Consider the following 26242-nt stretch of genomic DNA (forward strand, 5'->3'; position numbering starts at 1 on the left):
CACCCCTTGTCGGATCTCTCTCGACACCTCGATCCCTCTCGTTTATGTGGGCTGAAAAGACTACTCGGTCGAAATCCGATTGGGTCCTCGGCATGGGCCCAATCAATCAGAACCTGACTGGGCCCTCGGCATGGCCCCTGTCGGTCAAAACCTGACTGGGCCCTCGGCATGGTCCCTGTCGGTCAGAACCTGGCTAAACCTGTTCCCTTTATTCCCGCGCCATCAAGATAATAACGGTTAGCAAAATCCCGCCATTCTCGGGGGCTAAGAGGTCCACGAACGACATACTATAAAACCCAAAACCCTAGAGTTGAGAAGGCAGATTACACTTTTAAATGCTCTGGCTCTAAGGCACGATCTAGGAAAAACCCTAGTCCACCCTTTGGCCGGAACATTTTGGCGCCCACCGTAGGCCTACGGTGAAACTTTTCCTACGCCCCAAGTCATACAGAAAGACCTACACTTTACCATGGCGAGAGGCGGCAACAACAACAACTCTCAACCCCCTACCATGGAGGAGATGATGGCCATGATCAATGGCCTACGGGAGGATAATGCACGCTCCAGGGAGAGAGAGGAGGCCATTCAGCGCGAGAACGAGGAGATCAGGAGGCGAGCGGATGAGTTACAGGCCAGAATAGAAGCCAACACCAGAACGTTGGAGGAGGATGTCATGATGGAAGTCCCAAGGGATTTTCGGCCTTTCTCGGAAGCCATAGAGGCCGAGGCCATCCCTAGGGATCATCGAATACCGCAGGTCGAACCTTTCGATGGATCGCAGGATCCTAGTCAACATCTAACGGATTTCCGAGCTCAGATGTTGATTTGCAGAGGGAGCATGGAAGTCCGTTGCAAGCTATTCATGGGAACGCTCAAAAAGGCGGCGCTTGATTGGTTTAGTGGCCTCCCCGATCGATCCATCACCGACTTTGACGTCTTCAGTCGGCTGTTTATGGCTCAATTTGCTGCTAATAAGAAGAAGCCACCGATCATGTCGGATTTATTTGATCTTAAGCAGCAACGGGAGGAGTCATTGAAGGATTTTCTGCAGAAATTCAATGAGGTTGCTCTAAGGATAGCATCGTTGGATGAGAGAATGGCGGTCATCGCGTTTCATAAAGGTTTGAGGTCCGGAGCCTTCGACATTGCACTTGAAAGGGCGAATTGCCAAACAATGTCGGAGGTGAGGGCTTTCGCCTTGAGCCACATCAAGACGGAGGAGAACCAGATCATTAAAAGGACAGCTGAGAACCGCGAAGCCGGGGGCAGCAATAAGGAGGGGAACAAGCATCTCCGACCGCGATCAGACTGGAACAAACGACGTGACCGGTACAACGTGAAGGACGACAATTACAGGCAGGCCGATCACGGTGGTCGGTCAAGGGGCGAGTGGACGCGCAGCAATGAAGAAGAGAAGTTTACTCCACTCACTGTACCTAGGCGACAGATACTCCACGATGCGCATCGTTGTTTGAGTTCCCGGCGGCGACGGAGCGTCAGTTGGGCCCTTTCAAAACCGATTGGTGTGAGTTCCATAGGACTCACGGGCACTCAACTAAAAATTGTTTTGTTTTGGGAAGACAGATCGAGCGCTTGATCAAGGAGGGACGACTAAAGGAGTTTGTGGCGAGAAAGCAGGAGGGAAGCTCGTCAGATAGGCGACCCAGGCGCACGTAAGATGACACCAGGAGGGATAGGCGTAGAGAGAGAACTCCTCCCAGAGATGCGCCAGCAAAGGTGTTGGAAGCCCATCAGCAACCCATCCATGGGGATTTCAACACCATCGCAGGGGGCTTCGCCGGCGGGGGAACTACCTCGGCAGCCCGAAAGAGGTACACTCGGTCAGTGCTGACGGTGTCGGAATTCAGGCGACCATCTCAGCCTGAGATTTCGTTCTCAGATGCGGATTACGAAGGAGTAGCCCCTCATGAGGATGACCCCGTCGTCGTATCGGCGATTGTCATGGGGTACAATGTGAAGCGCGTGTTGATTGACCAGGGAAGTTCCGCGGACATTTTATTCTGGGAAACCTTTGAGGGGATGAAAATACCTAACGACCGACTAATTCCTTATGCAGGGACTCTAGTTGGTTTTGCAGGAGACCAGGTCATCGCACGGGGATACGCCGATCTGGAGATGACCTTTGGCCAGGGAGCTTAGATGAAGACGGTGCTCGTTCGATATTTGGTGGTCGATGCTCAGTCATCGTACAGTATACTGATCGGCAGGCCGACTCTGAACAAGCTGGGAGCGATAGTGTCTACTCCCCATCTGAAGGTAAAGTACCCGTTGCCGAGTGGTGTTGTGGGGGTTCTCAGGGTGGACCAGAAGGTTGCTCGGAAATGCTACGGGGATAGTTTAAAGGCGCGAAGGCGACTGTACACTAAGCGGGTAGAGAAGGAGGTCCACTCTGTCGAACTGGATCCTAGAATGGGTCAGTTCGACCACCGACCCGCCCCAGCAGAAGACGTCAAAGAAGTGGAGGTAATGGAAGGGAGAAACGTGAAGATAGGTACCTCTTTGACTCCCGAAGACGAAGAGAAATTGGTGAGGGTCGTAAAGGACAATGTGTCGGCATTCGCATGGCACTCCAACGACATGCCTAGAATTGATCCAAATTTCTTGTGCCACAAGCTGGCCATAGACCCTAGCGCGAAGGCAGTGATCCAAAAGAGAAGGAAGTTTTGCGAGGAAAAACGAAGGGTTATCGCGGAAGAGACGCAGAAGTTAGTGATGGCAGGACACGTCCGAGAAATCCAATATCCGACCTAGTTGGCAAACGTAGTCATGGTGCGCAAGAGCAGCAGGAAGTGGAGAATGTGTACGGACTTCACCGACCTTAACAAGGCCTGCCCAAAAGACTCGTACCCGCTACCGAACATAGACTGCCTGGTGGATGGGGCATCGGGATACGAGTTGCTAAGCTTCATGGATGCCTACTCGGGGTACAACCAAATCCGAATGCATCCCGCAGACGAGGACAAGACCGCTTTCATAGCCGATCAAGCCAATTTCTGCTATAAGGTTATGCCGTTCGGTCTGAAGAACGCAGGGGCGACTTATCAGCGACTGATGGACAAAGTCCTTGTGAATCAACTAGGGCGGAATGTGGAAGCTTACGTAGATGACATGGTGGTGAAGTCGAAAAGCGTCAGTCGACACTTTGGCGACTTGCAGGAATTGTTCGACACCATTGGCAAGTACCAACTCAAACTGAATCCTGAGAAGTGCTCTTTCGGTGTCCAGGCGGGAAAGTTCCTCGATTTCCTGCTGACTCACCTGCGGACAAGTGCTCGGCGATCATCAACATGAGGAGCCCATCTACGGTGAAAGAGGTACAGCAATTGACGGGAAGGATGGCTTCTCTCTCCCGACTTCTATCAAGAGCAGCGGATAAAGCGCTGCCTCTTTTTCAATGTTTGAGGAAGAACGACCGGTTCGCTTGGACGACCGAGTGTGAAGAAGCCTTCTCCGAGCTCAAGAAGTCATTGGCATCCCCGCCGATCCTGACAAAACCACGACTAAACATGCCCTTGTTGGTGTACATCTCGATATCCGACCGAGCTGTCAGTTTAGTTCTGGTGCAAGAGCAAGAAGCTTCTCAAGTTCCTATTTACTTCGTAAGTAGAGTCTTGTAGGGAGCAGAGACAAGATATCAGAGGATCGAAAAGCTGGCCCTCGTGATACTGGTCACTGCGAGGAAGTTGAGGCACTACTTCCAGAGTTACGAAATGATAATTCGTACTGACCACCCGATTCGACAAGTCTTGCAAAAACCCGATCTGGCTGGCAGAATGATGAAGTGGTCGGTCGAGTTATCATAATTCTTCATCAAGTATGAGCCGAGAGGAGCAATCAAAGCTCAAGCATTAGCCGACTTCCTAATAGAGTTGACCCCTCAGGCCGAGGAGAATACGGTCAGTGAAACCTAGTGGATTTTATCGGTTGATGGTGCTTCAAATCTAGGAGGAAGTGGAGCGGGAATTGTCTTGGAAGGCCCGGGGGGAATACTACTAGAGCAGTCACTACGATTTGAATTCCAAGCAAGCAATAACCAGGCCGAGTACGAGGCGTTGTTGGCCGGCATGGCATTGGCGAAGGAAATGGGGGCGACGAGTTTATCAGCACGAAGTGACTCTCAATTGATCACGGGGCAGGTAGCAGGCACGTTCCAGGCAAAGGACCCTCAACTGGCAAAGTACTTGGAAAAAGTCAAGCTCCTATCGGAAAATTTCCGGGAGTTCACACTTAACCACGTATCCCGAGAGCAAAATTCGAGGGCTGATCTGCTCTCCAAGCTTGCTAGCACAAAAAAGCCGGGAGCCGCCCGATCGGTCATCCAAGAGACCTTAGCGCAACCAAGTATTAATGAACCACAGGGGAGTGTTCTTTTCATCGAAGAAGAGCTCAATTCATGGATGGGACCGTACATCACATACTTGACTCGGGGGGAATTGCTAGAGGACAAGAAGGAGGCGTCACTAATACAGAGGGAGTCAGCCAGGTTCGTAGTCATCAACGAGAGATTGTATCGAAGAGGTTTCAGCTCTCCCCTTCTAAGGTGTTTGACCACGTCGCAAGCGCAGAGAGTGATGGACGAAGTACATAGCGGAATGTGTGGAAGCCATATTGGAGGACGAGCTCTGGTATACAAAGTGGCGAGGGCAGGCTACTTTTGGCCGAGTCTGAGAAATGACTGCGTCAATTGGGTTAAAAAATGTGATGGATGTCAAAGGCATGCAACACTGCACCACTCCCCAACTGAACGACTCCACTCGATTTTGTCTCTTTGGCCATTCAACAAGTGGGGTATTGACATACTCGGTCCATTTCTGATTGCAGTGAGACAGCTGAAGTTCTTGATAGTGGTCGTGGACTACTTTAGCAAATGGATCGAGGCGGAGCCAGTTGCAACCATCTCGGCAGAAAAGGTCAGAACTTTTCTTTGGAAGAATGTGGTGTGCAGGTATGGAGTCCCTCAAATTCTCGTTTCCGATAATGGGACACAATTTGCAAGCGCAAGAGTTTGAGATTTTTGTAAAGAGGTCGGCATCTGAATGGCATTTACTTCCGTCGAACACCCACAGTCTAACGGTCAGGCGGAGTCGGCCAACAAGGTAATCCTTACAGGTTTGAAGAAGCGTGTGCAAGACTCAGGCGCTTCATGGGTGGAAGAGCTTCCCCGAGTGCTATGGTCGTATCACACGACTGTTCATTCAACGACCCAAGACTCTCCTTTCAATCTGGTATACGGAACCGACGCCATGATCCCGATCGAAATTGTAGAGCCTTCAGTGCGCACTACAGCTTTTTCTGAGGGAGAATCTGACCAGGGAAGACGAGTTGATTTGGAGTTGATCGCAAAGACAAGAGAAAAGGAAAGGATAAATCAAGTAGCGGCCTAGAGAAGAGCAGACTTCAAGAACAATGCAAAGGTAAATTCAAGAGACTTTGTCGTCGGCGACCTAGTTTTGAGGCGTGCTCAGCTAACACAGATGAGGAACAAGTTATCACCTAAGTGGGTCGGCCCTTACAAAATTGACGACGTGGTCGGCAAAGGGGCTTACCGACTTAGGACCTTGGATGGAGGGATGATACCAAGAACTTGGAACGCGGCCAATTTACGCTTCTATTATAGCTAATCTTTCTTCTTATTTTGTATTAGATGCACTCTTTTCCTAACTCAGTATTTTTTCCCCGTAAAAATAAGAGGGGTTTTGACTGAGAAGGTTTTTAACGAGGCACCACAGCTCAAGTCTATTATTCAATGAACATCATTATTCCTCATATAATTTTTCATGTTTTATATAGAAAAGACCGAAACTCGTGATCGTCGGCAAAATTCCGACTGGGCGAGTATAAATAACTCGAAGACTAAAACTCGTGATTGTCGGCAAAAGTCCGACTGGGCGAGTATAAATAACTCGAAGACTGAAACTCGTGATTGTCGGCAAAAGTCCGACTGGGCGAGTATAAATAACTCTAATATTGAATGATGGAAGATGGACGACTACACTTAACACATTCGGATATTGAACGACTTCTTCATACGAGTAAAGACGATTTCCCATACAGATATCGGGCGACTTTTTCGTACGAGTAATTTGACTCGTCGGTTTATGAAAGTCCATTTTCAACTTAAAGGGGTTCATTTTTAACTTAGACAAATTTGTCATTACTCAGGTCGGCATGTGGATGACTAGTTGCACTGGAATTCAACTTTTCACTTAGAAAAAATTTCGTCATTTTCTAGTCGGTGGTTGAACGACTACCTCCAACAAGGTTCAATTTATAACTTAGACAAGTTTTTGTTACTATTCAAATCGGCATGTGGATGACTAGTTCCATCAAGATTCAATTTTTAGACAAATTTGTCATTACTCAGGTCGGCATGTGGATGACTAGTTGCACTGGAATTCAACTTTTAACTTAGAAAAAATTTCATCATTTTCTAGTCGGTGGTTGAACGACTACCTCCAACAAGGTTCAATTTATAACTTAGACAAGTTTTTGTTACTATTCAAATCGGCATGTGGACGACTAGTTCCATCAAGATTCAATTTTTAGACAAATTTGTCATTACTCAGGTCGGCATGTGGATGACTAGGTGCACTGGAATTCAACTTTTAAACTTAGAAAAAATTTCGTCATTTTCTAGTCGGTAGTTGAACGACTACCTCCAACAAGATTCAATTTTTAACTTAGACAAGTTTTTTGTTACTATTCAAGTCGGCATGTGGACGACTGGTTCCATCATTTTCATTTTTAACTTAGAAAGTTTTTTGGCATCTTTCTAGTTGGTATTTTGGACGACTAGATGCTTTGAGATTCATTTTTACCTTAGATAAATTGTGGCATCTTTCCAGTCGGTATTTGGACGACTAGATGCTTCGATTTTCATTTTTAACTTAGAAAGTTTTTTGGCATCTTTCTAGTCGGTGTTTTGGACGACTAGATGCTTTGAGATTCATTTTTACCTTAGATAAATTGTGGCATCTTTCCAGTCGGTATTTGGACGACTAGATGCTTCGATTTTCATTTTTAACTTAGAAAATTTTTTGCGCGTTACGTGGGTCGGTATTTGGACGACTATGTTCATCTTTTGATCATTTTTCAATTAGCAAGTTTTATACACGCAAGGAGGACGGTATTTTACCGACTAAGGCCACCTTCTGAAAATTTTAAAAGAACAATTTTTACGCATTACGTGGGTCGGTATTTGGCCGACTATGTTCATCTTTTGATCATTTTTCAATTAGAAAGTTTTATACACGCAAGGAGGTTGGTATTTTACCGACTAAGGCCACCTTTTGAAAATTTTAACTTAAAATTTTTTTACGCATTACGTGGGTCGGTATTTGGCCGACTGTGTTCACATTTTGGTCATTTTTAACTTAAAATTTTTTTTTGCGCATTTAGGATGATCATGATTACACGCTCAGATTACTCGGAAAACATCATTCCCTTGAATTATACCAAAAAAGGAGTAAGTTCACATTGAGCTCAAAAAGGAAAGCACAACAATCGTTCTGAAAAACAACTAACAATAGTGCGAAAACACAACATCCTAAACAAAAAACTTAATCATCCTCGGGGGGATCCACCAGTTCTCCATCAACAATCTCTTTGAAGTACCCCACACCCCCAAGATCCAGGTCTGCATGGAGGAACTTCACTTGCTCAATCGCAGCATCAAAACCCGCAGTAAATTTCTTCAAGGCCTCAACCTTGGCAGCATGAAGTTCGGCCTCTGAGTTACTCATCTCAACTTTGAGTTTAGAGACGTCGGTCTCAAAAACTTGGGCAGCATCGGCATTCTTGTCCCGAGCGAGTCGAGTCTCTTCAAGTTCCTTCATCATCAGCTCTTTCTCCTCAGCCCATGCCTTTCTTTCACTTTCGAACTCTCGGCTTTTCTCTCTCATTAGACACCCATTTTAAGTCAGCTTTCCCTTTGTTCAAACTTTCTTCCAGGATGTTCACTCTCTTCCCTTGAAGCTTCAGTTCTCGCGTCAAGCTTCGGACTTTATCCTCATTAACTATGGAAAGAACAGAAAGTCGGTTAGACAGAGACTCGATGCCTTTCACAATGGAGAAAGCACTCATCTTCGACAAGTCTTCCTTGTCACCCTCCAACAGGTCCGTCCCACGAAAGTGGTCAGAATGGTTGAACTTCTCGTCCCAGAATGAAGAGATCTTTTCGCTCTCGTTTCCACGGTCTATGGGCTCCCACCCTTCACCGAGACACATACTCAAGGTCCTTTCGGCCGACTGAGCCTCATTCTCTTCATCCCTGTCACCACCCTCTTCATTGGCAACTATGGTTTCAAGATTCACGACTGATATCGACTTATCTACCTCTCGGCGACGCTTGAGCGGGGGGGCACCAGTTTGTTTCTGCGTAAATGGCGTACTCGACTCCCCCACCCTCTCGGTCGTCGACCCTTCAACACCGGCAGCCTTGGACGCTTCTTGCTCTTTTCACAGTTTCCTAAGCTCTCGGTTACTCAGGCTGGCCATGTTCTCTGCAAAAAGTTCAAAAACACACCATGTTCACAATAAAATTCGGAAAACAAAGCAACTGCATAATCGCAAGAAAAAATCGTAAGTACCTATGTAGATTTTCAGTTGAGTGGGCCTATTCTCTAAATCTAGAAGTTTGGCAGTGTTGAAGATGGTTTTGAGGTCTTCAAGTTTTTTTACATCCTTTCGGTCATTTTCCGATAATACATCAGCCTCTAACCCCTTAATAGGTGAAGGTTTCTCACACCAGTACAATGGATACCCTTCGAGTAAGTTTTCGTTACCCGTTGTACAACGAATCCGGAAGTAGGCCCTCTTAAAGTCTTTATAGGATTGCTGGAATAGGGATAATAACCCTTTGCCAGTAACTCCACCCACCGACACCCAACTACTACGCTTAGATATACGACTCTCAAAAAAGTAAAAGAACTTGTTGGTAGTAGGCGAAATACCGAGACCCGAGCATAAAATTTTGAACCCACGAACAAAGGCCCATCCATTCGGGTGAAGTTGGGTGGGAGCCACGTTTAACACTCGAAGCACTCCTTTCTCACACTCGGTAAGTGGCCACCTAACCTTAAGTTTGGAAATAAGTGTAGTATAACAAAATGTAAAGCGTTCTAACGGCGGGGCACTAGGGAAACTAACACAGACGGGTTCCCTATCTACACACGGCTCACAAATAATAATACCAGCGCCCTCCCTACACACTACATGCTCCCGACAAAAGCTATCTATGGCAGCACAAGAATTCAGGGTTGAGTCACATTTCAGCAAATCATCCCTAACCCATTTGTACAACTCCTTATAACTTACGGTGGCCATTTCCATTTTATAAACAAAACCTAACTTTACTGACGGTAGAGGAAGAATTTGGCTTCAAAATAAAAGCTACTAAGACAAGGGGATAGATGTGCGTACCTAGGGTTCACTCTCACAACCTTTTCCCACCCAACACAGGCACAGAACCGCCGTGCGCCGCCGTAGACCACAAGAAAGCAAGAAACTGTCACCGGAGGAACGGCATGCGCAGAGCAAGAGGCAAAAAACGAAATCAAAAGGTTCCCAAATGACGCATATTTATAAGAGCAAGCGCGCCGGGCTTGTTATCAGTAAAAATCATAGAGGTTTCAACTCTGATATCGCGCCGGGCTTGACTGATGTCGCGCCCGGCATGGTGGTTCCAGAGACCACAATTCGAGTCTTGCGCTGAGCGCGAGGTAAAACACGCCCGGTGCGTAACCTTGATATGGTCAGTTTTGCCTAAATTTACTTTGAAAGGAGGCCTTATAACCACCCGGAAACAGAGTTACCTCATTTCTCACACTCCAAACAAAATATACCCTATATTTACTCATTCAAACATGATTCAAACACTTAACAATTAATACAAACAACACATAACACAAACAACATATAACACAAAACTTATATACATATAAACAAAACAAGTCACAAATAGCTATAAATACTAAATCGCCATTCTAATCCCCGGCAACGGCGCCAAAAACTTGTTGAGATTTCCGTTGAAACACTTTTGTTAATATTTGTAAATTCGTTTAATTCTATCAACGGTCTCAAACACGGCAAGTATACTGGCCGTTCAAGTAGTAAAAATATCGTATCCACAGGGATTAGAAGGTAATATAAGCATTTATTGACTATTTGTGACTAAAGAATAATTCCAATTTATAGTTTGTCATGTAAATGTGAGATGAAGAGCATGACTATTGGAATGTTAAAATTATAAAAAGATTAGTTTTAGAATGGGAAAGAGTAGAAATGGGATAATGGTATTGTGAGGTTGTGGGGGTCAGATTTCACCGAACGTAACACTAATGTATCCTTAATCTCTTGTTGAATTCATTGCTTAGTCAACCCATAAGTTTACTCAAACCTAATCCCTTAGAGAAAGAGCCTAGGTGCGGATATTGAATATCAATCCCTTGAGTACCCAATATCTACACCCGCATTACGGGCTAGGGTTTAAGACTACTAATGGGTCAAGCTCTATCCCTAGATACAATCACCACTAGGCATATGTTTCAGAACTAGTTTCAAAGGTTATTTTCCAATACCCATGGAACCTTAAATCATGCAAAGGGTGATCAATCCAAAGCAAGCATTAAGAATAGAAACAAACACAACAAAGAATAAAACAACATGTATATATATCATTAAAATCGTAAAGATTACAATAGAGTACGTTGGTTACATCTAACCCCACAAAATGGGTGAAACCACTCAACAAAGAGGGCAAATACAAAATAGAGATGGAAGAGGAAGTGAAGAACCGAAGGAAAGATCCGCACACGGACGATCCCAAGCCCTGGGAATCCCTTCCGCAGTTCCTGGAGGCGCCCAATGTGAGAATGGAGGTTTCTCCCCCGAAAATGGCTTCAAATACGGGCCTGGGAGATCAGATTAGGGTTCCGCGCCCGGCGCACAATTCTTCGAGCCCGGCGCAAGTTCTTCCAGAGAAGTCAAGCACTCTCTGTCTCAACACAAGCCCGGCACAATTCCTTTTGCGCCCGGCGCAATATAACTGGCAGAGATGAAATACTCTGTTTTTGTCACGCCCAGCGCGGGTTATATTGAGCCCGACTTAGAACCTCTTCTCTGCTCCTTAGCTTCTTAGGTTTCCAATCCTAAGAGTCTTCAACTTTCCACTCTTCCTCAATACCTGCACAAAAAATGAGGTGGATTAAGGTATTGTTAGATGAATTTGGGTTAGTTATATCTGCACACAAAATGAACCAAAAATAGAACAATTATATTGCAATGGTTCAAAGGATGAGTGGAATTTGTTCAATAAGTCTCATCCAAGAAGAGGTAAAATTGAGACTTAACAACCGTCATGGTCGGATACCGACTCCCTCAAGCCCTCACGGTTACGGTCGGATACCGAGAGGGTGGACATGCGTACGGTGGCTTCGCTAGTGACTCAACCAGCTTCCCAAAGGTGAGCTCGGTTTTCAGCGGACTTGACACGGGAGCACCCCTTGTCGGATCTCTCTCGACACCTCGATCCCTCTCGTTTATGTGGGCTGAAAAGACTACTCAGCCGAAATCCGATTGGGTCCTCGGCATGGGCCCAATCAATCAGAACCTGACTGGGCCCTCGGCATGGCCCCTGTCGGTCAAAACCTGACTGGGCCCTCGGCATGGTCCCTGTCGGTCAGAACCTGGCTAAACCTGTTCCCTTTATTCCCGCGCCATCAAGATAATAACGGTTAGCAAAATCCCGCCATTCTCGAGGCCCAAGAGGTCCACAAACGACATACTATAAAACTTAAAACCCTAGAGTTGAGAAGGCAGATTACACTTTTGAATGCTCTGGCTCTAAGGCACGATCTAGGAAAAACCCTAGTCCACCCTTTGGCCGGAACAATATGTAAGTTTAGAATTTTAAAATTATGGGATGATAAGTATCCCATATGAATACGATGCCATTTGCCACCTGTTTTTATCCCGAGAATAGTTTTTGTTCTATAGGTAGAATAGTCAATAATAGTGCTCTTTTTTGAATGAAAAAGTTGGTAAAATATATTATTCTATGAAGATTTGGTAAAATATATTCTTAAGCACGAAGGTAGAAAGCTTTCACGAATCGCTATATACTATAGATGTCGACCGTGCCTTCCATGTTTACCATGTGCTTATCTCTTCGCAGTTCCGTGTAAAGCCTCTCGTAATTGTATTATTGACTTGGCTGTAAATAGTGGAACTTAATATTTTAATTAATTAACACATGTTTTATATTATGATGAAATAAAAATAATTTATCCTCATACAGAATGAACAGACATTTGGTACGTGTATACATGTTTTTGATCATTTTAAACTGCAATCCTTCACGTGAGATCATAGTTTTATTCTGGTGGTCAAACATATACTTTGATTCTCATCTAGACATCATTTTTTCATCTAATCGTACTATATTCACTATTTAGAGTAAACTTTTATTAAATATATAATTAACTTCGTTGAAGTAGGCACCACCTGAAGGATGTGCTTATTTAATGGAATTGCATCGTCTATAGTTAAGAAGGAATTTCAGGTTTTATATATAAATATATATAAAAGGTGCAGTTATATTTCAATGGTTGATATATATACATGACTTATAAAATAATTATCGTAAAAATTAATAAATCCATCATTAAAAATAATGATATATAATTGAATGACCGTATAAAACAATTTTATATATTAGTGATTAAGTTTTTTCTCTTAAATTTATCTCATAAGTTAAAATGTACTGCAACTTTTATATAATTTTTCTCCTTTAACAATTTTATAGTTTAAGGTACATAAGTTCATTTAACTTGTAAAAGAAGTTTGATTTTTTTTATTTCTATTTTATAAATATTTATAAAGAAATTTATCCAAATATTTGGTATAACACTAACATATAAACTAATAGCTAATTAAAGTTATAAGTTACAATTTAAAATCTTTTAAGTTAATTGATAGAATTGAAAATAAAATTAATTGATAAATATAAAATGTCATATTTTCTTATTTGAGATTAAAAAAAAAAGTTCAAATAAATTGTTAGAATAAAAATAATAGTTTCTTAAGTTAGTTTATTTTCATAATTGTCCAATTAATTTATAAAAATAAACTAAAAACTATTAATATAAACTTGTGTATCAAACAAACTTATAGATTAATCAAACTAATTTATAAGCTACTTCAACTCTTCTAAACACGGCAAAAAAATTTAAAGTAAAATTAAAACTTAATTAATCATTCTGGAACCAAACTCATCCCTCAATGTACTCAGTCTCCATAATGCAGCAGTGGCAAACCCTGGACCCTGGTCCGTATATATAGATCGATGAACTTGTCAGAATATACGATGCATATAATTTAATGTGATATGGTCACTTGCGAATGTGACTACATTAGATTGAATCAATATATTGTGGCTAACATTCGTAAGTTATCCGAATACGATGTAAAGCATATGATGGTTGAATGTGATTGTCACAAACATGATGAAGGTAACATTGTTCGATATGAAGAATATTGTTGTGGCCTGACACTCTTATGTTATCCATTCTCATCTTATCCAAATATATATATATATATATATATATATATATATATATATATTTCTCATAAATGATTAGACCAAGTGATTGTCACTTGCAAATTAATTTGTTGAAGACGACCTCTAGATATATATGAAATATGAGTGAACGCATGGTGGATAATGTTGTACATTTTGATGTTTGTGATTATTGTTGTTGCAGTAGACTATATAATATATCATTATCATGAACTATGAAGTGCTATCGAATCTGCGAATTAGATTGTTAACGAACAAAATATCTTATGAGGTTGATACGTATAACTTTATAGTTTATACTTTTAAGGATTTATTAACGATGAGCAAGTTTTTCAACATTTAAGAGCTTCTCCCAAGTTTGATATTGCTGGGTGCATGGAGATCAATATTGTTTGGTGAAGTGATACTGATTTAAGAGGGGTTTTTTTTTCTTTTCTTTTTTCTCTACATTATTTCCAAAATGGTTGCTCCAATATTTTAGGCAATGCTTGGTGATACTGACTTTAAGATCTTGAAGTTTGGAGTGACCTTAAGAATAAATTGTCCCTAAATTCATATTACTTGGTAGAAGCTACATCAATTTTAAAAACTTGAAGGCCAGAATGACCTCTAGAGAGTAATTTTGTTTGTCGTATTGTTGTTGATATGAAGAGTTTTCACATCATGAAGATCGAATACAGGATTTCATTTAAATTTATTTACATTTGAATAAAAATTATTCATAGAAAATATAAAAATAATTATACAATAAATATTTATTCTCATTAAATATGTATTTTAATTGTTATAAGTTTTAAAAAATTTGATTAAAATAATCAATACAAATATGATTAACTAATATAATTATTAATTTTATATAATTAATATTATAAATATTTGTATTTAGGATTAACCATTTAATTAAACAAATCTTCGAAGATATATCTATTCATTTAATTAACAAAATTATCATAAATAAATAGATACATATTTGGTTATAATAATATATATTTATATAATTTTATTTACACTAAATTACACTTTTAGTCTTCTTATAATATGAAATCTATAATTTTGATCTTTTAATTTTAAATTTTGTAACTTTAATTTTTTTAATTTTATAAAATTTGCAATTTTAATCTTCTTGATTGCTGAAATTTCATTTATTTATAATTAAAATTATAATGTTAGCTAGTCATAGTATGATATTAAAGAAATGACACGATAATTACTATGTATTAATATTTAAACTAAATTTCACTTTTAATTTCTATTTTTTTTAATCTCATTTCATATCATGTTACAACTTTTATGAGATAAAAATGTAAAATTAATATTAATATTTCAAATATTAATTTTTATATTATTTATTTATTGTCAAATCATAATTAAGGTTATAATTTTAACTATTAATAGATAAAAAATTAAAGAAAAGACCAAAATGATGAACTATGATTTCAAAATCAAAAATTGAAAGACCAAATTACGTATTACATATTATATAAGAAATAAAAGTACAATTTAAATTTTTATTTAATATGTAAAAATTCAATAAACTTAACTTTCTTACTGTATAATTAAATAATAGTATACAAATATTTATTTTATCAGTAGTAATTAAACTTGATAACATAAAATTTACTATATACCCATTCTCAACCACAACCGAGATAAACACCTCTAATACAGTATACAAATATAAATATTTTATATAAAAAAAATTTCAACAACTCACTCACGTAATCAATTGAATTAAATCCCTTGATATAATATAAAAATGAATAATAGTATAAAAATCTTTACTTTTTATTGAGCTCTTAAAAAGTCAATTTTATTGATAAGTGAAGTAATAATTAAGTTTGATTAAATTTAAATTATTAGCTATAAATGTACCATTAAATATTAAATTTCATGATAAAGAAATTTTTATTACAGATTGATTGCTCAATATATGCATATTTATATTTCTTAGTAGTTTCATTCACTATGTAAATAGAATATATTTTTTTAGTGGTATGTGAATAGTACTTAATTTATGACAATATGATAGATTTAACATTTACTTTTAAAATTTACTTAAAAATTAGCATTAAATATCAGCTTTTAGTCAAATCAAATATTTTATTTTATCATTTTACATAAAAGAAAAATATCATATTGTATTTTAATAAATTTATTTATTTTTCAACAAAAGTATACATGTATAGAATTATAAATAAGCATACAATTAATATGTATTTAAATATATCTTAATTTTTTTTCCTTCTGAAAAAAGGTGGTACAATGGAGAGAAAAATGTGTCTTAGATATAATTTTTAAAAATACTAACGTAAAATCAAATCTTATATATAAATCACAAATAATTATATTAAAATTCAGTTTTTGTTTATTGTAATTATTTATAAATAAAATTTTAATATTTTAAAATATTTTTACACTTTTATACCTCTGTATAAAATCAATTCTTATATATAAATCACAAATAATTATATTAAAAATTAATTTTTGTTTATTATAATTATTTATAAATAAAATTTTAATATTTTTAAAATAAATTATCAATAAATAAAAATAATCTTGTGTTATAATATAAATTATTTATCATAAATCTAAAATAAAATTTATATATATAAACATATATTTATTTAAAATTTCAATATAATTTATATATTCAAACATAATATTTATTTATATACATAATTTATTTTAAGTTTTAGTTATGTATAATAAATATTTAACCTATACATTGCACATACTAAAATACTAGTGATAAAAATACTTGAAGTTAAATATTTGTACGTGATTAAAAATTAAAGGGTGCGAATAATTTTGAGTAGTTATTTAAAAGGTGTGAGAAATTAAAAAAAAAAAAAAGTTACAAAGAAAGAGAATAAAAACTAAATAAAAAATATGAGAGAGAAATAATATTTAAAAAATCAAGAGATAAAACAGTAAGTAAAATATATACACCGAAAAGATGTATCATATTTATTAATAGTAAACATAAATTAATTAACATAAGCTATACAAATATAATCAAATATTATAATTACCATTATCATCTAATATATTAATTAACTAATATTATAAAAAAATGCTAAATAATTTGATATACATTAATTTGTTATTAGATGATTAATAAAATTATTTATAATATAAGTATATTTTAATTAAATTATTTTAACAAAAATGTTGAATATGTTTCATTGAATTTATATTGTTGAATCAATCTCCTATTACACAATTCTCTATCTTGTGTGATAGTATTTTTAAGAATTTTTCTTTAATGAGAGAATTTATAGAGATTTTTTAACTTCTTATGTAATTTAATTTTATTTATCATAATTATTTAAAAATTAAAATATAATATTTTAAATTAATAATCAATTAATAAAATTATTTTTTTGTTATAATACAAATTATTTATCATAAATCTAAAATATAATTTATATATTTAAAAATATTTATGTATAATAACTATAATGTTGAGCTTCTTGTCGAAGTTCTTGAGTTTTCTTCCCCTTCTCTTCTTAGTTGCACAAGCTATTTAGCGAAAGGAGAGTTTGCAACTAGAAGCTTGGTGGGAGAGCTTAAAACCTTGGAAGATTGCAATTGTGGTGCGGTGTAGAGTTGGTGGAGGTCGGAAGCTCGAAGCCTCCTTTGTTCTTCTTCCTTTCCCTCTCCTCATTTCAAAGGCTTGGAATCAAGGTAAAAGAAGCTAGACTCGACTCTTGATGAGTTGTATGTGCCTAAAATTATTTTAAATTCTTGGTTGTCCGGCAAAAGTTGAGGAGGGATTTTTGTGTATGTTGAGTTCTTGGCGTTTTGAGCTAATAGGGTGATTTTGGTGAATGATGCAAATTAACTTGCATGTGCTATTTCTTGATGATTTCGAGTCTTATATGGGGTGTGTGAGTTGTTGGATGCAATGCATGTGTTGGATTTTCTGTATTTTAGGTGAATGAGGCAATTTTTGTGATTTGCATTGTGTAAAAATCACAGTCACACTAGGTGTGCTTTCATGACGCCTGCAGACGCAGTTCCAACCAGGAGTCTGTGTCTCGTTCATGTCGAACACAAAATCGGTAGCATCGGGCTTAAGGAGAGAAACTCATCTTGGATTGGGAGAATAGGGTCGAGCATGAAAGCATAGGAAAGTCTCTAATTTGGTGACGCTAGACCCTAAATGGGTGGTGCCAAACGTGATCAAGACAAAGACTCCTTGCCTGAAGGACTTCACGCACCACTAAGATGATGTTGGACGTGCATCAGGTGGAGACTCTTTGCTTCATATGAGGTTGGATGTCAATTTTGCCATGCCAGACTTGAAATCCTAAGGAGTATCCACCTTGGCACGCCAGATGTAGTTTGGATGGTGTTGGGTGTGAGTGATGTAAAAAGTTTCTTGCCTCGATGGTGTTGCAAGCGAGGTATGTTGCATTAGGTGTGGGATGCTTGGATGATGAATGTGTTTTGGAATGTTGTATGATGAACATGAGTAGATATGTGAGTTTTATTGCATATTGTATGAAGTATGAGGATTGTAATTCTATACGTGTTGATTGGACATGACATATGTAAATGTTTGCATGGTATTAGATGATGATGAGCATATGTATGTTGTATGCATGTATATATGTTGTTGTTGATCTCTATATGCAGTGACGGATCCAAAAACTTTAGATAGTGGAGGCAATACTTATTCATATATTTGTAATATTAAAAAATTTATATATAATTTTTAAAAGTATAAATATATTTTATAAATATTTTTTACAAGTTTTTATATTTATAATTACGATTAAGGATGAAAATAAATTATGTTAGACTATATTATATTATAATTTAATATGTTTGAACCTAACTTTCTTTAAAAGATACATGTTCTAAATATGACATATTTATTTATCATAGACATTTTTTAAATATTTGGTTAAAATTATAATTTTAAAGACCTACTTTATAATAATTTAACACTAATAAAAATATAAAAATAAATATGTTAAATTTTATAAAAATCAAGTTTAATTTATTTATGATATAAACATGTTTTTAATATGTGATATAAATTTTTAGATATTAATTTATTTTAAAATATATTTTATAATAAAAATTATAAATAGAACATAAATCTTCCAATTTTTCCAATTTTGATTTTTTTAAAATTAACGTATACAATTTTACAATTTCTACTATTTTAATTTTTTTTATCATCATATACAATAAATAGAAAGAATTACTATATTACATTATATATGTGAGCATTAATATATATATATTATAATTAAACTTTTTAAAAAAATTTAATTTATTATTAAGAAATATTTTTTTATCACCTATGAAAACTAATTTCATTAAAAAATTTAACAAATATCAAATAAATGAGCAATTCTTCCAAATTTATATTTTATACATATGATAATTTAAATATATATATATATATATATATTATTAGAATATAATTTTTATTTTTTAAAATATATTATTTTTTTAATAAAAAAATTTGTATATGCAAAATGGTAGTGGGGGCAAGTGCCCCCACTCTCTTGTATGTAAATCCGTCTCTGTCTATATGTATTGACTGAACGTGATGCATATATATTATGTATGATGAGGTGTAGATGCTGAGAATGCAGTACAACGATAAAGCATGTTGGTTAACTTAGGACTTGAAGAGAGAAAATTGTTTTGACAAAAAAAAATCTCACATAAAAAATCTTGGAGTGGTGCTCGGGTAGGCCACTAATGAAAAATCCTCCTTGAGAAGGTGTGTCTCTTGTAGTGGGTTTTGAGGTGTGTTGATGTTTCCTCTAGGTTCTTAGTTAGTGGTTGAGTAAGATCAAATATCGAGAGTTACAATCCTTAACCAAGTACCTGGAAAGGTTGTGTAATTCCTTGAGGATGGTTAGTGAGCTAACTTCACATGTGACTAGATAATGCATGTCAAGGTTGTGGTATGTCTATACCCAGTTGTACCATTCCTAACGGTTAAACCGAATTTTCTTAGTATAAGTGACGATACCTGAGAAATCAACAATTAGGGATTGGTATCCCATTTTAGTTATGATTGAGTGACCATATTTTGGCCTGAAAATGATTAGGTTGGTTCGGTAGGATCAAACCACTTAGATTACTTTGATATGATAGGAGATCTTCGTAGGTGAATATGTGACGATGCATTAATTAAGACATATGTATATGATGTGTTGTTGATTGGTGTTCATATGCATTGGATGAATATATTATTGTATAATATGTCTTGGTGTGTGGTTCTCAAACACTGGTGTTGGGTTGTGTTAGTGAATGTTGTAAACTATGGTGTATTTTTGGTTTGTTTGCATGTTGAATAGTGATATAGATGTTTTTTCTTATACTATTGTGTTTTTGAAATCTAAATTGTCCTAATTTTTCATGTAATTTGGATTGTAATGATCATGATTTTTATGGGAGCGGGACAAGATTAGTCATAGTAGAATTCATGGAGATATTGTTGGGGCATTTTGGTAATGTAGTCTTAGACTACTTTTTATGGTCTATACAGTAGTGTTTGACCAACTCTTATGATTATATATTGTTTTATATTATATGATTATATATATATATATATATATATATATATATATTGTATATATTTATAGAATTATTCTTAGTTGCACTTATGATTATCATAATGTGCATATCTATGTAGAGTGAGTATAAAATCTTAGGCATGTGAATAGTTTTACTGCTAATTTATGATTCCACAAAATATAATAACCATGACAGATTGTTATAATAATTATAAATATAATTTATATATCCAATCATAATATTTGTATATATATATATATATATATATAATATTTTATAAATTTTAATTATTTTTTTATTCTAAAAATTTGATTATATTATATATAATAAATATATGTGTGTATTATATAAACCAAAAATACTAGCTTTTATCTATAAATATAATTGTATTATATTGTAATTGTCATGCTAAATATATTTGATTATAAATTGATCTGCATTTAAGTCATTCAAATTTAAATTAATATTTATCAATTTATAATGTAATTCAAACTCAAATTTAAATCTAAATTCACTTTAATAATACATGTTTCTTCATAAATGACATCGGTATTAAATCAAAAATAGGACTAAAAAAAATTATAATAATTACACTTTATTCAAAAATGAAACCGAGACATGACCATATGATTTTTTACTCGGTGCATTCAAGTCGCTCATTCAATCTATACTTGAAATATATTCAAACTCAAAATATAAACTTTTTAGTTTGTATCAATATATGCTCCATTGATATTAGTGGAAACTAATTCATTTTAAAATGTAGAGATCACTTTAACAGATTTTATCTCTTTTAATAAAATTATCTTTATATATTTTATTAGAGATCAAATTCTTATTAATGTGCTTAAACAACTCAACTATATCCTTATTTAATCACGATTCTTGATTATCGTAATTATTAATTTTTCATTAGTATCATTAAATATTTCTTTTTAAAAAAATGTAGTATTATTGAATATTATTATTTAAGAACTAGGTGCTTAAAACTTTGAATAGATATTCCTGAAATCTTTTGGACTGAGAAACCAGTCTCGTTATTTTAAGATCAGAATACATTGATATCCTTTTGATTGCTAATTACACATTTATGATCGGACTACCAGTAAAAGACTTAATCACGATGAGGTCTTTAAGTTCAAATTTAATAATATACCTCCGTCTTTAATTATAGAATCATTTTAACTCAATTATACTCTTTTAAAAAAGTAATTAATTAATAAGCAAAAATTAAGATATAGTATTTTAATTCTGTAAAGGAAAAGGTCCAAATAAAATATGTAAACCGTCTTTTTATTCCTTAATTAGTAGCAATGTCAACGAAATACAGGTCAATCTCAGGGAGGACAACTGTACAAGAGAAAAAACAAAACAAAACGACTTCCGTAATATTTTTCATAAAACCGGCACCGACGTGGCAATATCCTATTGCAATGTTCAACATCACGTCCCAATCAGAGAGCACCACGTGTATGGCCACAATTTTTTCACTAACACCAAACAAATCTGGAGAAAAAAAAAAAAAAAAAAAGGGAATCAAATCACGCTCTCACCAAGCAAAGCAGTATAGTAACTGACAGACACACGCAGTCATCACGCGTAAGGAAAAACGACCTTACTTATCATTTTTCATTTTCTTTATCTTTTCAATTTATTTATCCACACGCATTAAACATTACCAAATAAATAGCCTTTCGGTCCAGGTTCAAGCGTTCAACAATTAACAACAAAGCCAACTCATAAACTTCAACGCCGTTGTTTCCTGAAACTTCTCAAAACATCAACAAAACCACCCCAATTACGTTTCCACTAACCAAAAAGGAAAGCATAAATCATCAATTACGGTGCGGTGAAGGCAATGCCGGAGACCGAAAACGCGGCGGAGAGCGGCGCCCTGTTCGGAAAATACGAGGTGGGGAGACTCCTAGGATGCGGGGCGTTCGCGAAGGTGTACCACGCGCGGAACACGGAAACGGGGCAGAGCGTGGCTGTGAAAGTGATAAGCAAGAAGAAACTAAACTCCTCGGGTTTGGCCTCCAACGTGAAGCGCGAGATCTCAATCATGAGCCGCCTCCGCCACCCCAACATCGTCAAACTCCACGAAGTGTTGGCCACCAAAACCAAAATCTACTTCGTCTTGGAGTTCGCCAAAGGCGGCGAGCTTTTCGCCAGAATCGCCAAGGGCCGCTTCGGGGAAAATCTCGCCAGGCGCTATTTTCAGCAGCTTATCTCCGCCGTGGGGTACTGCCACGCGCGCGGCGTTTTCCACCGCGACCTGAAGCCGGAGAATCTCCTCGTGGACGAGAGCGGGAACCTTAAAGTCTCCGACTTTGGGCTGAGCGCGGTGAAGGAGCAAGTGGGGGTGGATGGGTTGCTGCACACGCTTTGCGGGACCCCCGCTTACGTGGCGCCGGAGATTTTAGGGAAGAAGGGTTACGATGGGGCCAAGGTTGATGTTTGGTCGTGTGGGATTATTCTCTTTGTGCTTGTCGCTGGCTACCTTCCGTTTAACGACCCCAATTTGATGGTCCTGTATAGGAAGATTTACAAAGGGGAGTTTCGGTGTCCGAGGTGGTTTTCGGTGGAGTTAAGGATGCTATTGGCCAAGTTGTTGGACACGAATCCCGAGACGAGGGTAACCGTGGATGGGATCATGAAGGACCCGTGGTTTAAGAAGGGGTATAAGGAGGTTAAGTCTGAGGATTCGAGTGTGAAGAGGGATGCGGGTGAGGGAGAAAGTGAAAGTGAAAGGGTGAAGGATTTGAATGCGTTTGATATTATTTTGTTTTCTTCCGGGTTGAATCTCTCGGGTTTGTTTGATTCTTCTTCGTGTGGGGAAGAGGGGGAGAGGTTTCTGCTTAGGGAGGCGCCGGAGAAGGTGGTGGAGACGGTGGCGGCGGCGGCGGCCGCGGAGGGGGTTGTTGTGCGGCGGAGGAAGGAGTTCGGGGTGGAGTTGGAGGGGTGTGGGGGTAATTTCGCGGCTTTGGTGGAGGTTTACCGGTTACCGGGTGAGCTGGTGGTGGTGGAGGTGAAGAGGAGCGATGGGGACGGTGCGGTTTTTAGGGATGTGTGGAGGAATAAGCTGAGGCCCTATCTTTGTGCTGCGAGTAGCAGTACGACGTCGGATCGGGAGGGGACTGGGGCGCAGCCGGTTGCCGGTTCATCATGATTTTTTTATTGGTTAAATTGAAATAAAATTGAAAAGATACGGGAAGTGAAAATTGAAAGGTGTTGTGGGACACATGTGTCAGGACTGAGGATGCTACCTCATATTGTATATTTTTATTATGCTTATATGTAAAGTATACTATTCAAGTTTCGGTTTATTTTTCTAAATTATTATCTTTTTTGCAGTTTTTTTTTTCTTCTTTAAGATTTTTTGAAAATATTTTTTTTCAAATGAGTTCATTCGCTCTGATTTTGCTCATGGTGGAAAGCAAGAACTACAATGGTTATAAATTCTACACAAAATTGCATTTGCAGATTATTGTTCTCTTGGACTGTTTTTGGGTTTAAAAAGATCTAATAGGGTGTTTGAAAGACTTGATTTGTGTGTAATTTATTAGAAAAAATTTTAACTTCTATTTTCAGTTTTGTAATTAAATTTAAACAAAAACATTTTTAATCTTTCTAAAGTAAAACAGTTTTGGTTTTGATTTTTATAAAATTATTAAATTTTGGTTTTAATCTTCGTAAAACAATTTCTTTTATTTTCATTCTTTTATAATTTGAAACCATTATTTTATATTTTTCAATGTTTATTTTAAGATAAATAAATAATAAAATTTATTTCACCCCATATTAAAAAAGACCTAGATGAAGACTGGGAATCACATATTAAGTGAAACTTACTTAAATTTTACCCCATGATAAAGAATGTATGCAAAAATAAATAAATAAGCATTGGACTGTGTATAGTACTATCATTTTTTTAATAAAAGATATCAATGTATTTTATTTTATTGAGGGAAAATAAAAAGAAAAAATTAAATTAAGTTGACTTTTTTAATTTTATTTTTAGAACAATTAAATTAACTTCTGACAATAAAAAATTTAAAATTTTCTTTCTTTACACTCTCTTTTTAAATATTGGAGTGTGTGGTACTACCATTTAAACGTTGTACTTTATTTTTCTCCCATAAAAACATATCATAAAATATTCATTCATTCATTCTCAATTTCAAAAGCCACAAAATAAAATTTTGGAAAATAAACTTTGGATATATTTATTACTTTATTATACAAATGAAGTACATCTATTAGTTTTAAACCAATGACTATTTTTGATCAAAAGATTTGACTAACTACCTTTATTTAATAATGTACCATCAAATTTTAGGCCTGAATCATATGTTAATTATGTTTTCATTGTTCTGTATTTAAGCCTTATTTGCCTACTTGACTTGAGTATAGAGAGTTTTATATCCTACTAATTTTAAGTTGAGCTATACACGTGTTAGATTTGCGATTCTAAATCGATTTATCACTAAATATTAGGCTTATTTTCTAATACCTTTTGAAACCTCGATCCGAGTACACTAGTTGTTATTTAAAAGATTTGGAAGTTAATCCACTAAGATGGATGACAACCTCACAAATAGAAATTTAAAACAACGAGGATCACAACCTCACAAATCATATCAATAGAAATTTATAATTATAGTAATAGAAACTCAAATAGTGTTACTTAAAGATGGTTTGATATAGATTTTTTCATCGGAAAATCTAATATACACCATGTGAAATAAAAGAGAGCGATTCTCCAGCTTCGTAATTAGGTTCAGCCACAATATTCAAAAGTTGGTGATATCTATTTATTGTCTTTAATAGCAAATGGACACGCTACAGTACTTTCATTGTCTCTGCCGTAGGATTTTCATTTCATTGATACAAGCTCAAGTAGTCCAAAATTGAAAGAGTGCACTAGATTTTTAAAACGATCTTCCCTATACATGTGCTTTGAGGTTGGGTTCACGGCAAAGAAAATGACTATACTTATGTGTTGGAAAAAAAATCCCCCTCACATACATGTATTAGACACATATAAACACAATACAAATATAAAATAAAGGCATGAATTTAATATAATTTGACACCTCTTGTTTATAATACAAGAACATCTTAATATATTTTCATTCCCTTAAATCATATTACAAGTTTTTTTTAACAAATTTGAAAAACATTTCTCATTACAAAAACTTCATTCCGATCATATAAGGTGATGTCAGTAACCCCCTCTTTCTCTCATAGATGATGATCTTTTTTCAATAATTACTACTCTATTCATTCATAACTTTATATATATATATATATATATATAATCTATTTGTTATTATTTATAAATATTTAATGTAAATAAAATCTAAATACTTGTATTTATACCTATTTATCGTAACTAAACCCTAAAAAGTAGTTGTTATAATTTAAATAATAACAAATAGATCATATGTGATTCAATGTAAAATAGACATCCTATAAAATTTTAATTTTTAATGAAAATTTTTATATATCATTACAAGTAATTTTTTTTTTTTTTTGTATTAATTAACTGATGCCATGTGTATGGTTGAAGTTGCCCATGCAAAAGCCTCTACTACTAGTGGATTAAGTATCACCTCACAATATTTGTATGATTGAATGTCACTTGCGCCAAACCAAACTTCACGAGAGCAATATTGCAATGCGTCAATCATCTTAACTTTAAATGTGATTCTCTTTAACATGATTTTCAGTGATTATTTTCAATTCCTTCATAATGTCTTAACCAAAAAAGAGAGAAAGGTGGGGCCATATTAATCCAAATTCCTAGCATATAGTATAGCATATGAGAAAGGTTGCGTATAATTGAACCTCTGAATTGAACCACATATCCACGGTAGAGTCAATCTTAACCAAAAAGCTAACCAATACAAGTATTCTTCCGGAGTCTTCCTCTATTAATGCATGATACATACAGTTCATTATCTTTTTTATTTTTTATTTTTAATATGTCCGTCTCTTGATCATTTCGGATGCATTTTTGTCTCATTACACAGAAAATATGGCTGGTGTAGAATTAGTGAGAATATGCCTAAATATATATTAGCTTGCAGAAGA

At 36.2% G+C, this 26242-nt stretch overlaps 3 protein-coding genes across 3 annotated transcripts; all 3 read left to right on the top strand.

Annotated features, from left to right (window-relative positions):
* The first annotated feature begins 511 nt into the window (after positions 1–511).
* On the top strand, positions 512–2160 carry LOC145952000 (uncharacterized). The gene is made up of 2 exons (XM_083064216.1): positions 512–1523; positions 1790–2160. The coding sequence occupies exons 1-2, from the start codon at positions 512–514 to the stop codon at positions 2158–2160; spliced, it is 1383 nt and encodes a 460-aa protein (XP_082920342.1).
* A 1148-nt stretch (positions 2161–3308) lies between these two features.
* LOC109810075 (transposon Tf1-107 polyprotein) lies at positions 3309–5030 on the top strand. The gene is made up of 2 exons (XM_083064217.1): positions 3309–3624; positions 3967–5030. The coding sequence occupies exons 1-2, from the start codon at positions 3309–3311 to the stop codon at positions 5028–5030; spliced, it is 1380 nt and encodes a 459-aa protein (XP_082920343.1).
* A 16764-nt stretch (positions 5031–21794) lies between these two features.
* LOC109795068 (CBL-interacting serine/threonine-protein kinase 11) lies at positions 21795–23482 on the top strand. The gene has a single exon (XM_020354478.3). The coding sequence runs from the start codon at positions 22005–22007 to the stop codon at positions 23313–23315; it is 1311 nt and encodes a 436-aa protein (XP_020210067.2). The 5' UTR covers positions 21795–22004; the 3' UTR covers positions 23316–23482.
* The last annotated feature ends 2760 nt before the right edge of the window (positions 23483–26242 follow it).

This window comes from Cajanus cajan, chromosome 9 (assembly GCF_000230855.2).
Source record: "Cajanus cajan strain Asha chromosome 9, NIPB_CcT2T_4, whole genome shotgun sequence".
NCBI classification, from domain to species: domain Eukaryota; kingdom Viridiplantae; phylum Streptophyta; class Magnoliopsida; order Fabales; family Fabaceae; genus Cajanus; species Cajanus cajan.